Source organism: Toxorhynchites rutilus, chromosome 3 (assembly GCF_029784135.1).
Source record: "Toxorhynchites rutilus septentrionalis strain SRP chromosome 3, ASM2978413v1, whole genome shotgun sequence".
In the NCBI taxonomy this organism is placed as follows: domain Eukaryota; kingdom Metazoa; phylum Arthropoda; class Insecta; order Diptera; family Culicidae; genus Toxorhynchites; species Toxorhynchites rutilus.
Genome location: NC_073746.1, coordinates 15595710 through 15612800, shown reverse-complemented (window position 1 = coordinate 15612800; position 17091 = coordinate 15595710). Strand labels below are relative to the sequence as shown.

The 17091-nt window shown below is 41.4% G+C and overlaps 2 protein-coding genes across 2 annotated transcripts; both read left to right on the top strand.

Moving 5' to 3' along the window:
- The first annotated feature begins 3281 nt into the window (after positions 1 to 3281).
- LOC129776684 (chromobox protein homolog 1-like) lies at positions 3282 to 4760 on the top strand. The gene is made up of 3 exons (XM_055782478.1): positions 3282 to 3468; positions 3535 to 3612; positions 3670 to 4760. The coding sequence occupies exon 3, from the start codon at positions 3677 to 3679 to the stop codon at positions 4328 to 4330; it is 654 nt and encodes a 217-aa protein (XP_055638453.1). The 5' UTR covers positions 3282 to 3468; positions 3535 to 3612; positions 3670 to 3676; the 3' UTR covers positions 4331 to 4760.
- A 3890-nt stretch (positions 4761 to 8650) lies between these two features.
- Positions 8651 to 11396, top strand: LOC129775781 (lipoma-preferred partner homolog). The gene has a single exon (XM_055780871.1). The coding sequence runs from the start codon at positions 8874 to 8876 to the stop codon at positions 10746 to 10748; it is 1875 nt and encodes a 624-aa protein (XP_055636846.1). The 5' UTR covers positions 8651 to 8873; the 3' UTR covers positions 10749 to 11396.
- The last annotated feature ends 5695 nt before the right edge of the window (positions 11397 to 17091 follow it).

The following is a 17091-nucleotide window of genomic DNA, read 5'->3' as shown; positions in this document are numbered from 1 at the left end:
CTTTTAACGCTCATTCGTTCGTCTCGTTGGACTCGCCCCTCTGGCTGAGTCTGCCGATTTGTCTCTATCCTGTGAGTGTGTACCGCTAGAGTATAAAACACGCGGACCCCAAAAAAATATCTTATTTTCTTTCAAACCGTAAACCCGTGTGGTTGTACGGCATCGGCATCGTGGACGTAACAAAGGAGGACAAGTTAAGGAAAGGCAAAGTCTCACTCGAACCGTGCAGGTCTCCAGTTCCCTGTTGGTCGCATTCACTGATTGCTCCGCAAGGGTAACTAGGCCGAACGGATTGGTGCCGGAGCACCAGTATACCTAACAGCGATTAGAGAGTTTCGGTCGTCGGAGTGCTCGAGTTGGCTTGCAAAGCTGCTCACGACAATCAGAAAACCCGCATCAAGAACAGAGCAGCTTCGGTTCGGCGCTCATCAAGGCAACAATTAGTTTCAGTGAGTGGCAAAGTGTTTCTCCGGCACGTCGCATTAAATGTAATTTACTGAACAATATGTCACAAGCTGAATGGGAATAAATTTTCCAACTGTGAAAGCTGTGGCGAGTGGCAAACGCAATAGCTAAACAGGAAGGTTTAACCGAACAAGATGGGAATATCGAGTGATAACAAAAACACAACACCGAAGGTTCTTTTCAGAACCATCAACATATTCATAAAGAGTAAACAGTAAACTAATCCATTTTTCAGGTAGATAGGTAGGTATTCACGTAGGAGAAGGAAATAAAACAATATATTTAAAATATATATTTAACAAAAGCTGTCCCCTTTGTATAGTCCTACGTCACTCCGGTTATGTCCCCGACATTACCCACCCGACTTTTTTTTATTTCAGCATTGCAGTAATAATGCTTTGTGATTAAAATTACATCATACTTTTCTTTCAAACACTATCTAATTGCTGCTTCTGCAGATCCTCGTCCAGAAACGCACTCAGCCGTAATTTCTCGAGGACGTACTCCTGGGGCAGAAGCAGCTTCTTGAGCGCGTTTTGCATCAACGCACAGCGGATCCTGGGCGAAGAATGACCGATAGCTGGGTGATTGCGTTCTGACAGAGTCGGGCAGGGAAACATCTCGATCACCAAGCATTAATCGGACAGTTCGGTCTTGAATTCCTCGAGCCGAGCCTTAACCACCTCTTCGTCGATCACGTTCCGGGTCAGGTTGAACTGTATGAAATACCGAATAAGAATATTAGAAGATTTTGGTGTGTTCAAATTAACAAAAACTCACCTTCACATTCAGCTGGATGAAGTTTCTTGAAATCTGCCCCTTGATGAAACAGTTGAAAATTTGGTTGACATCCTAAAACTTGTTCAGTATCGATTTCAAATGAGGGAAATTTTCTGTAAGCAAAACAAAAACAAAAGTTAATTAATGAATTATGAATAATAACACTACCCACCGTTGAACACAATCCATGGCAAAACACTTCATGAAACCTCGTGCGCATGTGACCATTGGTTCGCTTTGAGCAGAAATTTGCATCACTTCACTTGTTCCACAGTAGCGAAATAAAATTTTCGGCATCCATATCATTTGCAGCTTATGGAATGATTTCAAAATCAACAAACAAACGTCAATAGCACACACATGCTAATACATGGGACGAAAAATTGCATGAATCGCACCAATACTAACAGACATGACAAACATCTGTCAATGCGCGTTGATGGCATTGGGCTTCGTGCTACGCTTTTGGGAAGTGATAGTAAAAATAAATTTTCAGGTGCAATTAACACATAATCAAAATAAAAATTATTAATGAAAATTAAATTTTTCTTAAGAAATATGTCTTTTGTGTAATAGAGTAACGCGTTCTTTTGCAAGTTGTGAAAAGTTCTTAAGCAAGAATTGTGTTTGATAATAATTTCATATTATAATGATGAGTCTTGGTGAAAATATCAGCAAAATTATACAAAAATGATTAATTAAGAGTCAGTATTACGTGTTTTGAACAATCACATAATATGAAGTAAAAATTTTCATTCAAAGTTTGAACAATTCGAAACTGTGTTAAGGTCTGATAATCTTATAGAGAATCATTTGCTTTCCCAAACTGGTATCTCCACAAGACGTCGACACAATACTACTGTCATCGCATTTAATGCTTGTCCGGTCACCGGACATTGTAGTCGCAGTAGACGGCTGCATCACGGCGCCGTAAATAGGTTGGTACGGTCGAAATTTGCCATTTGGGTTTCAAACCGGTCCGGCAGAAACCGGATAATGTGTAATCGCCCTAATGCTCGAAAAACATTAGTCAGTTTTTCATCATTTTTATAGTATACTTTAACAAAATTAACACGTTGTGCGATGCTAAAACGATCCATATTGTAAAATGGCAGACATTCAACTAACGATATGACGCTTTGGTTGACAGCTATGTCAAACGTTTGTCAGCGCAGGGCTGTATACTTTCGGAAGCCCGAAATGGAAAACCCTGTACATATGGTAATACTGATCAGAGAGTCAACTAAGAAGTTCACCTGGCCGAACCATTAATGAAGAATATAATCTCAGAGTTTTGAAGCATTTGGAGCAGAATCCAAATCGGTGGAGAAATAGTTCGCCATATCACAAGACACTGAACACGCCTAAATTTAAGGTTCTAAATCGCGTCTTTGTCTTAAACCACCGTGTTCGTCTAATGTGGCACACACTAATTTTTCTTTTCTTTTTTTAAAAATTGAAGCAAAATCTAAAAGGCATTAAGGCAAATCACTGTATAATATCATGGACAAACATACAGCTGTACCAGCGTTGTACATGTACCATCGTACCATGACAGACATACTTTGGTTGCACATTGTACCGTATGTCAAACTGACAATCAGAATTTTTTTCCAATTTTCACCACATATTTCAATGAAAAGAGTTTTTATGTCTATACTATCAAACACACAAACAAGTTTCCAATCTGAGTGATTAACTCCAGAGAAAGTCAATGAAAAGAACGTTTACCAAGTGTTCTGATTCGGTTTTTTTATGCCACTCACCACTGACCATCTATGGCGCTGCGCATAGTACAATTGTAGTCAAAACAGGTCGGTACAGATACAACGATTGCACCGAGTTGCTTGCATGGTTCTAGCGCTGTACATGGTGACAGACATATAATTTTCGAAGTACAGTTGTATGTCTGTCATAAGTATAATGAATGTTTCATTAAAGTGGACCCCCTGTCGAGAAATATTTTTATACCACTTCGCTCTTCAGCACTGGTCTAAAGCGGCATCGCCAATCCCGCCGGCATAAACTGTCAGAGCTATATCGCGCCTCGCATTTTAACCCGAGGAAGCCATCGCGCATTTTTTCTGTTTGCCGAACGAAATTATTTGGGCGCTGACATTGTGCAAAAAGCAGCAGGAGATTGGCCAATTTACGTGACAAAGGGTCTATTCCCTGGCTGGAAATTTGGATTCGCTATTATCGAGGAAATCCCGTGATTAATAGGTACATTTTGAGTGGATCCAAGATGAGCGGCATCATACATTCTTTTTTCTGTCTGCCTCTTTACAGACGTGTTTGTCGAGTCTAGCTTGCTTCGACTGGTGGTGTGTTTTCTGTTGCTCATCTTTACATTAGTGACGCTTTGAGGTGAGACTTTTTTTTTCATATGCAGTGCTAAATGAAAAAAAAATCTCTTTTTCTCAGGTGAAGAATGGGCAAAGTAAAGGATAACAAACCGGCTTCAGATAGCGAGTCGAGCGAGGAAGAATACGTAGTAGAGAAGATTGTTGACCGAAGGGAGCGCAAAGGAAAGATTGAGTATCTGCTCAAATGGAAAGGATATGATTCATCGGCTAACACTTGGGAACCGAAGGAGAATTTGGAATGCCCTGATTTGATCAAAGCATTTGAACAGACCCGAACGGAGGCCAAAAAGGAAGTGGTCAAAGAGAAAGAGAAGGATAAGGAGGAGAAGAAGAAGAAACCCAGCAAACCATCCACTACTACGAGCAGCACCAGTAGCTCGAAGAAGAAGACCGAATCCGATGCGGAAAATGATGCCTCAGAGGAAGAAGACAAGGATGATACCGCTTCCATAAAATCCAGCAAATCCAAAACAGTTGCTCCCGAAACAGAATTTGCTTCCAGTGATGATGGAATGAACGGCTTCGAGAAAGGCTACATTCCGGAGAAGATTCTAGGGGCTACCGAGGCAAATAACGAGCTTCTGTTTCTCATCCAGTGGAAGGACAAGGACAAGGCTCAGTTGGTGTCGTCTAAAGAAGCGCGCAAACACTGTCCTCAGCTGGTTATAGATTTTTACGAGGAACGTCTCATTTGGCAGTCACCCGATTCGACGGAATAAGCAGAGATGCGTCTCTTCCTTATTATTTTCTCTCGCGCAGCAAACCGAGCGAAGCTTAACGTTTTCATTGCAGGAGATAAGTTTAGATCATTTGTTTTAAGTATGCCACCTATTTACTGATATAACGGACACATGTATGTTTATTGTAAGTAATGTTTTAACACAACTGTCAGCCATTAGATTGGTTTTATGGATTTTCACTGATGGTTTTGAAATGAAACGAAATTTGATGCTTTCCAAAAACAAAAAAAAACGTACCGCGCTAGTTTGTAGAGCAGAAACTACTTGTCGAAATTTGAAGTGAAGGAAAAAATTAAAGCAAAAACCGATCTAAAAAAACGAATAACTATTACATTAGGGGATATTTTCGAGAATAAAGCATTTGGTAAAATATAAGATTAGAGAGTAAACAATTAGTTTTTTTCATTTGTTTTGAGTGCTGATCCAAACAGTGGACCTTGTTATGTAAATCGAATCGAGAAATCGACACGATCACTATCAGTATCACACCGAGCAAAATCTAGTATATCTAAATCTAGCTAATGAACTGAAAAGTTTAATTCCTCTTAAATTCAACATCATCATCGTACCGAGCTCGAATTTCGTGCGTTTGCATATATTTAGGCGTTTTGAAATGTTTTTCAAAGGAAACTATCAGGGACGCAAACCAAAACAATATAATTCTCTGAAAGTATACGACAAGCAAACCGAACAACTCGAAAAATTATTTTTTTTGCCATTCTTCTAGTTCCGATAGTGCTAAACAGTCTTCCATGTTTCACAAAAAACACCGTGTCCGGAATGAACATGTCCACGCTGCTGTTCACAGTTTTGTGTTTGAGTACAAACATGATTTTTACGTACCTATGTTAGAAAATGTGACATGTTTGTATTCGTGGTATGTTTGGACATACGATGTTTAATCCCAATGTTTCACATGATGTTCAAACATGGTGTACAGTTTCTCTTGCATTTTCACCCCAAGCACCGGCAGTGCGTAGAGTAGAAGAAGCGAATCGGACACCACACCACCACCACTCAACGCGTGGTGTGTTGGTATGTTGACATGGAATAAATGCTTTCCTTTCATGACAATGGGTGCTTCATCAAAAATATTGGGCAAATAAAATAAACCTCTTTTTCTGTTCTGAACAAAATAAACATCGATTGATATGAAAGTTTTTCACATTTGATATCATTATTTAGTGCACGCATCAATTTATATATTGAATTCATGTAACATTCGCTATTATTAGCTATTTGAACAAGTACTAAAATAGAATTATTCAGCAGTGACATGTTAGGCGTGACGCTAACCACTCGACCACGGGAGCAACAATTTTGGCTGGATCTTTGAATACAAATGACCAATACTGCTTGTTCGCGACGATCGCGACCCGAGCTATAAAACGAGCGGAGAAGAGGAGAAGAAAGGATGATGCAATCGCATGCACACATATCATATGTAGTGCAGTGTAAGTGTAGCTTTCAGTTTTTTCCTTCATTCAGTTTGTGATAACATCGAGAAATTAATGGTGTGTTTTAGCCGCTGAAGGTTGCATCTAAAACTAATTTTTGGGTATTTATTTTTCTGGTCAGCATTTGTACGACGTCGCCCGCTATGCAGTCGGCTCCCCAGACTTTAATTGCCAACATGCACGCAAAAAAAAAATAGAAAGCTTCTTTCTATTCAGAGAATGTTTTCTTTGAACGAAACCAAGGATTATTTAATCAGACTTGCAAAATGTGCATGAACGATCTATAAACTTTAATTAGTCGCGGCAATACATACACACACTCTTTACAGATGCACGGGCCGAAGGTTGTGCAGTCCACTGATGATTCAACAAGAGCCAAAGGTTGTACCGCTCATGACAACTCTACACGAGCTGATGATTGCGCCGGCTAGTGATCATTCTATCCTGGATTCCTCGAGTCGAAAAAGACGCACCACGCTAGATATGGGGTGCAGACTAGGGGGTCGTTGCTGATTAACGGTCAGCTGCATCCCAATAGGAAGTATCCCATGTCGGGCACACGTACAGAGCACTGAAGACTGCAACATCCCAATTATGAGAACACTCGAGCCAATCGCGAGTAATCGGTTACATATTACTAACATAGTTGTAAGCAAACATTGTCAAAATATTGAACTCCCGGCCCCGTTAGGCTGACGCCCTATGAGCCCTTATAAAAATATATATATTTTGGTGCATGAACTTATAGTCTCTTAGTTCGTGCAATTTTTGAAATGCGAACTAAATTTCAAGTTCGTTTCTGTGAAAAAGTATTCTACGTAGAAATGTTTTGGGATGAATAATTTCTTTCCGTGTATGAAAAAAAAACGAAACGAAAGCAATGAATAGCAACGACATCGGGTGATATGTTTGTACATGATGTTCTTGAATTATAAACATCGTGTTTGTTTTCACATGTCTATGTTTGTGTATCATTGTTCGTGTTGGGGATAGACACTCAACACTAGCGAGAATCATGTTCGAATTCAAACAAAAACATGGAATTTTCACATCGCGTGGACATGTGTAAGTGTTTTTCGGAAGACTGGTGCTAAACAATGTCAAATATCGAACATGAAAAAAATTCGAGGGGTTGTATCCGAGACACGACCGTTTAGGACGTAGGACTACGCAATCTTTTTTTTTTTTTAATTTTTTGGTTTATCATTTCGGATATTTTTTGCGAATACCTCGAAATTCTATAAATAACTCTTTAGTAAAACGTTTCGGGGACCCTGAAAAGGCTCTAGGGGAAACATAAAACACAAAACGAGCAGAATAAGCGTTTGTCGTTTCGGGCACAGGAAGATTTTGAGAATTTTCCTCAGAGGAGATACATTACTTATACGCTAGCGACAGCAGCTTACCTACTATGCAAGGTGGAGTTTACTTCGCACCAATATTCTCTTTTCCCCTTCGTTGTTTCTATTCTAGCGGCTGCATAAGTTGCCCGTTATAGACAGCTCTGTTCGGGAAAGCACACAAATGGACAGAACACATGTATGGGGAAATGGGAATGCTTTCAATTTTTATCCATTTAAACCATATACAGACTATGGGATTGTAATGTACAGCAAATAAAACAAATCTTAGAAAGTTTCCGATTCGATTGGTATGCAAATTGTTGAAATCCGTTCTCAGCAAAAATAGTTATGAACGTTAACTTTATTTCACAAAAACGTGACCTATTTTCTGATTTGGCACCCTTAATGTAAGACGTAGTCCTACGTCAAAAATTACTGAAATATTTGAATCAACCCAACCATGTACCGACAGGTTTGACGAAAAGACCGAAAACATATTTTGGACACCAATTAACGGAATATTTGTTTATCGTGTTTTGTGTCGAACATATTTGATCAGTACACGTTGATCAAATTTTATCTGTCAAAAAGAGCCAAATATTTGACTTTGGCTAAACCGTGTATGAGCATCCTAAGACAAGTAGACCCCGAAACAACAATAGTTCAGTATTTCTGTGATAGATGAGATTCGATTATTTGTATAGAAGGATTTTGTTATCGGATTTATTTTTTTTTTCAAAAAGTGATTTGATATATTCTGAATGTATTTTGATACATTTTCTTCATATTTTTCCATTTAAATTTCAATTTGAATTTTTAGCTTTAATCTAGTACTGCTTCATAACCTTGAATCACTTCGCCAGATGATATCGGGGGTTAGACATCAATTGAATATAGGCAATCCAAAATCAAAATCAATATGGCGTCATTTGTTTATCAACATATCATTTACGAGGATTGAAATCGAAAAAGGCGCTGCTTTATTCTAACTGCATGAGCGATTTTCATATTTCGGTTTCACATGGAGGTGTTCACATTTAACATGGAGTTTAAAGTTAGCCACTATTCGACTATATAACCGGACCGAGTTGTAAACAACAGTAATTGATTGAACCAAAATGTCAGTAAACCGCAGCAATATTGGGTACACCTGCAATATGAGGGATTTGACGTTTTAGTCGTACCCCTGGATAATATATCTGATCAAGGCGCCTAGAAGTATATCCTAAGGTGGGCCAACTTGCTAAAACGACTCTTCAGTCATCTTGGAAGTTTACTGTGTTTTGTTTGTAAACAATACACAATACGCTAGTGGCGAAGCTCACTCGTGATCAGTCTATCTCTTTCACGCTACAAGCAAATAATTCCCCTTCTACTTTCTTCCGTACTGTTTTCATATACCGCTCCTCTACCCAACTTAGTGACGAAATGGCCTCACCTAGTACCATAGATCCGTCTTGTATCTGATGTTCAGTCCCTCGGCGCATAGATAACATTTTTCTTCCTGAACGTCAGTATGATGTCACTTGCAGACAAAAAGAGAATCTAGAAAAGTGTATCATTGATAAATAAAGTCGCAAATATTTTTCTACCAATATTTGATAAGTGATTCATAGTTTTGCGAAATAGTGATTCAGAACTCCCATTGTCTGGTGTGTTCTTTCGAGTTAAGCACAAAGTTCGAGTATAAGTGGTTTTCCTTCGCACAAAACTTTCAAAACAATGGAAAACATAAATGCACAACCCGCCCATCATTCGCTAAGGTCATCGAATGACCCTCAGCAGACACAAAAACCGCAACAGTACGAAATGCTTCCGGATAGTGGATCCAATGGCGTAGCAAGGATGACACCCCAACAGTTCCCGGGGATACCTGGCCTCCAGGCGGCGCAGAAAGTGTATCACTCCCAGCAACATGTCATACTTCCGGACAGTGGCCCCGATGGGATCGTCATGCCCGGAATGATGATGATGGGCAAGAAGGGACCGGCGGTTCCGCCCAAACCGAAGAAACCATCCCCTTCGACGGTGCCCCCACAGGTTCCCAAGAGTTCCAACGTTAAAAAGTACTGCGAGCCCTCGTATTCTACGTTGCTCCAGGGCCAAACGGGTCCAACCGGACTGGATGAGCACCCTTACACGAATACGCAATTTGGGAACGCCCCGGGCAAGATGGGACTCAGAAAGGTAACGCTGGATAATGCGTTAGAGTTGCAGCAGCAGAAAGAAGCGCTGGAGCATCACAAACGAATGATGGACATAAAGATGCAACGGGGACAAGCGGATGGGGCAGTGTACGAAAATACGCCGGGACGGTTTTATGAGGGTGATTCCACCTATGCTAACATCCCGGGACATCGAAAGAATGGAGAAGGGCTGATTTACAGCAATATTGTCCATAATAACAACGAAAAGAAACCATTTACACAGAGGCAAATATCGGATGAACTTCCTCCGCCGCCAGCTCAGGATTTGCCGGTTCCGTTGTCGTTGAATGAGCTGACGCTGGAAGATAATGATGACGAGTTCCCACCGCCACCAAGTCCCGTAAGTTCGTCGTATAGCGAGTTGAGACGCGCAACAGATCCTCCGCCTATGGGTCGACAGCCACAGCCGACCTATAATATCGTTGGTCCCGGTGCAACTGGCCAGACGTATAGCAATTTGGCTTCGAACAATCAGATCTATGCGAACAATATGCATCATCAGTCCCTGTATGGAACATACGATATGAGTTCCCAAGGATCAACCACTTATGAATCCATTTACGAACCAATTAATCCCCGTCCAACCAGCCAAATGTCGGGAAGATCAAACTATTCTTTGTACACACCTTACGTTAATTCCCGAGGTATTAACAGCCCGAACGACAGTTTGATTACGAGCGCTTCGAATCAACATCATCGCAACCACGGTCAGAAGGAATCCGAGGTGGATGCTTTGACCGATTTGCTCGTTCAATCGATGGATAACGTTCAGGATCCGGACTCCTTCGGGACTTGTGTGAAATGTGGGGACCGGGTTGTGGGCGAAAACACTGGCTGCACGGCTATGGACCAAATCTATCACATCGCGTGCTTCACTTGCCAACAGTGTCAGATAAATTTGCAGGGGAAACCATTCTACGCTCTGGACGGGAAGCCCTACTGCGAGGAGGATTACCTCAACACGCTGGAGAAGTGCTCCGTCTGTTTGAAGCCAATTCTGGAGCGCATTCTTCGAGCCACCGGAAAGCCATACCATCCGCAGTGCTTCACTTGCATCATCTGTGGTAAATCGTTGGACGGAATTCCGTTCACGGTCGATGCCACCAATCAGATTCACTGCATCGAAGATTTCCACAAGAAGTTCGCCCCCCGATGCTGCGTTTGCAACATGCCAATCATGCCCGAGCCGGGTCAGGACGAAACGATCCGTGTGGTTGCGTTGGATCGTAGCTTCCACATCAATTGCTACAAATGTGAGGACTGCGGACTGCTGCTTTCATCGGAGGCGGAGGGTCGCGGCTGTTACCCGCTGGATGATCACATTCTCTGCAAGAGCTGCAACGCAAAGCGGGTCCAAGCGCTGACCAGTCACATGACCACGGAACTGTAAGTGGGTTTTCATTGTTTCATTCATAGAGAACAAATAGTCATTGGACAGCGAACAAAAAAAAAAGATGTGTCATCACTGCCGACTTCTAGAAGCTAGGAGGCAGCTTAAATCGTTTTGTGTAGCAATCGGTCATTCCGATTATTCCAGATTACAGAATAACGAAAACAAAAAAGATGTTTAGTATAGTAGAGACAAGTTGTAGCTGTGGCTGTTGAATTTAGCTCTTTAGGGAAGACGTAGTCAAATACGCGCTCAAATAAACTACAGATGCATCTCTAAATAAATCTATATATTATAAACGTATGTTGAACACGATGATACTAGTTGAAATTTTGGAGAAACTAACAAAAAAAAAACATTCCATTTTAATACCTGTCACGAAAAGTAGTTTAAAATTTTAACATATGCGATACCGTAATTCTAATGAAGAGAAGAGAATATTCGAAACATTGCCAATGTATATTTAGCCTTTAGGGATTTAATGTTAACGTGTTTTTCCGATTCACATTTGTATGATATCAACCGCATTTATTACCAAAACATTCGATGGCAAGCGATTATGGCAAAACTGCTTTATATGTTGCCGAGAAGCTGAACCGAAACTGTATGTAATTGAGAAGAGAAATAAACGAAAATTAATAAATGGGAGTTAGACTTGTTTGAATTTTACAAAGGGGACGAAATCATCAGCGATGGTATTTTGGTAAGAGCTCTCAAGCGATCGAGCATCGGATTCTCGATAACTTAATTCTATTGAATCGAAATGTTTTGGAGGACCGAATGCATATTAAAAAAAATATAGCGCCCTATTATGTAAATCGAATCGAGAAGTCGATACAGGCTCCTATTCTAGAAAACGTGTCGATAAGAATTTTGCTCGTTAGCTCTCTCTACTATTATACACCCAGAAGACAGATTACTAAAATAAGCTACCAAATCTTTGGTAAGCCAAACATTAGTAGAATGTACAAATTTTCTGTAAATATTACCGACCGTTAGTAAAATGAATGTCAGATGCAATACACATCCCTGTAGGGTTCATTATTATATACATTCTTTTTATATCCTCACAATTTATATGAATCTTGATAATCGATCAGATTCATACCTGCGAGTGTAGACCCTTGGTTGAATAGACTAGAGATTTGACAGATCAGAGATACGGGAAGGATGGAAAAAATTGGAGACAGAAGGAGAAGCCGTAAATAGTGGTGAGAACCAGAATTGATTGAGAAAGAGCTGCGATAAACTCTACAATCCCTACTAACGATTGGTATATTTTACTGTACGTTATCGGTAGCTTTGAACATACGTTTGTCATCCTTGGCAACCGCGAAAAACTATCTGTCATCAATTCAATTTTTCCGTGCTGATAACAACAATAAAGGTAAGTTCTTTTGAATAATTTTTAAACATTACATATTAACGTTTGTTCGATGGCTTATTATTTCATTTCTGCTGTATTGTAGGTTTTCACATATGGTCCACCTAATAGCGCAGAGCGCAGAGAAACCGATTCACAGTGGTGGTACTTTGCGAACCACTAGTGGTGGTGGACGTATCGTGCTAGGATTAACCGGCGAAGATGGTGATAATTTGGCCGATAAACACTCGCATGATTTGATGGACCATTCTTTTTCTAAGCTGATTAAATGTGATACGTGTCAGTAGTAGTTGCGGGGGCTGATACATCAGGGAAGGGACTTGAATCATGCGCTGCGGAAACTGGCAGTTGGACGGTAGAGTTAACCAACCGTAGTCAGCAGGTGTTTGGGCTTGGTCTTTGCTTTAACGTGGCCAAGCTGCCGGCGCCACAGATTGTCATAATACTTTGCAACGAGATCGAACAGAAAGCGATGTGTTACTTGGACCTGAATCTGTACAAGCTGTAGCGAACGACGCCGCCGAACTAAGAACTCAGATTTCTGCCCGGCGAGTGACTTTTACAAGTTTGGAAACAAAAGAAAAAAAAATGGGTGGGTTATATCTATGATATTAACGCAAGGTTGACGTGGGACTACCTTAGCTTAGAAATCATTTGTTTGTATTGATCAAATTTTGGATTGAATAAAACAATTTCCGAATTCGATTGAATTCAATATATTTGCGTTGTAAGAAAAAATTTTAACAAATGCAATGTCTCTAGTGTCTACACGATCTTACCAGGTACCTAAGTTTAGAAGACCGTGTTAGGGAAACGCATTCTAGTCTGTACAAAGGTAAGCGAGTACAAAAGTAGTCGCAGTTTGCATGTATTTTCAATGCCGATTTCCCCAGACACCTTGGTTTAGAAGTCTTTATATATAATCAGATTTCAGTCGGAACAAAAACACGTTCTCGTCAGCACACGCTCGTAAGTTGGCAGCGCATGTGGAGTGAAGATGAGTTCGGTCGTTGGTTACATACGATTATCCCTAAGGTCTCGACGAGTGCATGGTTCAAGGGATTGAATGTAGGTCGTGATTTCATTCGCGTGATATCTCGGCTTATGTCCAATCACTACAACCTAAAGGCGCATCTCTATCGCTTTGGGCTCGCAGCAAACAATCTTTGTGATTGTGGCGATGGCTACCACGACATCGAGCATGTTGTCTGGTCGTGCATCCGGTTCCATGCTGCTCGCTCTCAGCTCTCTAGAGCACTGAGAGCACAAGGCAGACAATCGGATATCCCCGTCCGGGATATCTTAGGTAGCCGTGATCCTGATCTTCTGCTTCATCTATACCTGTTCCTCAGAAACGCCGATGTCAACGTTTATTGATGTTTCCTTCGTTGTGTCCCCGTTTCATATCCCTCCTATCCGATCGATAAACTTTTACTTAGTCGCGGCAATACATACACACACTCTTTACAGATACACGGGCCAAAGGTTGTGCAGTCCACTGAACATTCAACAAGAGCCAAAGGTTGTACCGCTCATGACAACTCTACACGAACTGATGATTGCGCCGGCTAGTGACCATTCTATCCTGGATTCCTCGAGTCGAGAAAGATGCACCACATCGAAGGGGCTTTTGATAATGCTTCTTATCTATCAATGGCACAGGCAATGAGAAGAAGACACTTCGATAACTGTATAGTCGAATGGATCCATGGCATGCTCACACACAGACAAATCACCTCGGAGCTGGGCGGGTCGTCTAATTATGTGATTGCAACAAAGGGTTGCCCACAAGGAGGCGTTCTATCACGTCTCCTTTGGTCACTAGTAGTTGACGACCTTCTGACAAGTTTAGAGGCAAAAGGTTTTAAAATTGTGGGCTTCGCCGATGATCTAGTCATAATGATACGAGGCAAGTTCGACGACGTGATATCGAGCAGAATGCAGATGGCCTTAAACCTTACACAAATTTGGTGTACCACAGAAGGTCTGAGCATAAATCCCTCAAAAACAACAATTGTTCCATTCACCAAAAAGAAAAAAACAGCATCTGCAGTCTTTATATCTTGGGGGAGTGGAAATAAAATGCAGCGCTTCAGTGAAATATCTAGGTGTTATCCTAGATGCTAAACTCAACTGGAATGCGCACTTAGATGCAATAATCAGTAAGGCCAATACAGCCCTATGGGCATGTTCTAAAATGATAGGAAGAACATGGGGTCTTAAACCAAAAATGGTAATGTGGGTTTACACTGCCATTGTGCGGCCTAGAATAACCTATGCCTCATTAGTCTGGTGGCCAAAGACCAAGGAGACTGTAGCTACAAAAAAGCTAAACAAACTCCAACGACTAGCATGCATTGCAATTACTGGAGCAATGCGAAGCACACCCTCGAAGGCACTGGAGGCTATCCTTCACTTGCTACCTCTGAACCAACATGTTCAGCTAGAGGCTAAGAAAAGCGCTCTAAAGCTTGAACAATGGAAAAAAAATACTAGACGGAGACAAAATTGGTCACTTGAGCATCCTGAATCTCTTACCCGTAGGACCATCCTCAGAGATGAACAGTGATTGGATGGAACCTAGGACTAACTACGACATTCCATACAGTGTAATCGAACCTTCTCGTTCAATATGGGATGAAGGCGGTCCCAGTGTTCGTAATGGTTCAATCATGTTCTACACTGATGGGTCAAAAATGGGAATCAGAACAGGTGCTGGAGTGTATGGTCCCAGAACAAAAATCTCTGTAGCTATGGGAAACTGGCCAACAGTTTTTCAAGCAGAAATAGCACGCTAGATATGAGGTACAGACTAGGGGGGCGTTGCTGATTAATGGTCAGCTGCATCCCAATAGGAAGTATCCCGTGTCGGGCACACGTACAGAGCATTGGAGACAGCAACATCCCAATTACGAAAACACTTGTAATACTAACCTCGAGCCAACCGCGAGTAATCGGTTACATATTACTAACATAGATAATAAGAAAAATTGTCAAAGTATTGGGCTCCCGGCCCCGTGAGGCTAACGCCATATGAGCCTTGATAAAAATATATATTTTGGAAAAAAAATAGGCTTCCGATCCAAACACACGAAGATATCCGTACGAAGGTTTCTTCCTATACCACAGCTCGTACGGTGTAGATTCCACAGAAGATGTAGGCAAGCGATTCTGCAGATAGTTCGCAGTCGAAATCGCCTCCCCCCAGAACAGCTTATCCGTGCGACTATTTTTGCGATACTGACACCATCGGGCGATGAGGCTAAGTAATTATCGGACCGCCCTCGTCTATACATAAAAATAGATTTCTGTCTGTCTTTCTGTTTCTTATGGACTCGGAAATAATTGAACCGATTGACGTGAAAATTAGTATGTAGGGTTTTTGGGACCGGAGAAGGTTCCTATGATAGTTCGAGACCCCTCTCCCCTTCTCGAAGGGGAACTGCCATACAAATGATACCTACATTTCTGCATAACTTGAGAACTAATCAAGCAAATGGAACTAAATTTGGTATTTGAAGGTTTTAGGGGGCAATAAATGTTTCTATGGTGGTTTGACACTCCTCTTCTCTCTCTCTCTCTCTTAAGAGAGGGGAGGAGGTCGCTGAACAACTCGAGAACTGATCAAACAAATGGAATCAAACTTGACATATAGAGGTTTTAGGGATCGACAAACGTTTCTATGGTGGTTCGACACTCCTCCCCCTCTCTAAAGGGGGGCTCCCATACAAATGAAACACAAGTTTCTGCATAACTCGAGAACTAATCAAACAAATTGAACCATATTTGCCATGTGGAGGTTTTAGAGGACACGAAACGTTTCTATGATGGTTCGACACATCTACCCCCTCTCTAAGGGCATGGGGGCTACTGGACCCATGAATGTGTGCTTAGTAAGAGAACGTGGATGTGATCACGAAACATATATTTTGGGTGAGACGAAGTTTGCCGCGTCAGCTAGTAAAAAATAAGTACAGTCAAAAATTCCAAGAACAAAATCCAACTTTTTCGCAAGTGTAATATTTCCAAGTGTATTATTTTTTCAAAGAAGACTAGCTCATTGGCTTCAATATGTTAAAAAATTATTTTAAGGCTACGATGAATGAAATACAGTGCTGTGTGCGAATTTTGGGTGGATTATCTGATCCTTTCGAGTCCCGCAGGGGGCTTCGACAAGGTGATGGTCTCTCTTGCCTGCTGTTCAACATTGCGCTAGAGGGTGTTATATTGTCGGCAGAACATTTGAGACGGTAGTTGAACATTACACCAGACTCAAGCTCGAAGTAGAGAGAATTGGACTGAAAATCAATGCGTTTAAAACCAAATACATGCCGGCTTCCGGTTCCGAGCACGACAGGACCCGATTAGGTAGTAGTGTAATGATCGACGACGATGAGTTCGAGGTAGTGGACCAATTTGTCTACCTTGGCTTGGCGAGATCCGGAGATCGTACCTATTACGGTCTCTACAAACACAAGGTCAGACTTAGCAGTCCTGCCAAATGTTCCCTGTACAAAACGCTCATAAGATCGGTTGTCCTCTACGGGCACGCAACTTGTACGATATTCGAAGAGGACCTACGAGCTCTCGGAGTCTTTGAACGACGGGGGTTAAGAACCATCTTCGGCAAACCCAGTATCCAGAATGTGATCAAAGCTGGAAGGATACGCTGGGCAGGACATGTTGCAAGAATGCCGGACAACTATCCTGCAAAAATGGTACGAGACGACGAGGAGCGCAACGAGCAAGGTGGTTAGACCAAGTGCCATGGTGAGCAGGATTGCCAACTATAATTTTCAAAAATCAGGAAGAATGAAAATAAAAATCAGGAAGAAATCAGGATAGCTTATATTGGGAGGTCCGGAAAGTTCTTACCGATTTTTGGGAAAATAAAAGCATAATTTTGCAGGCAGACTTTGAATCTGACGAGCAAATGTTATAGAAAATCTTATTATATTG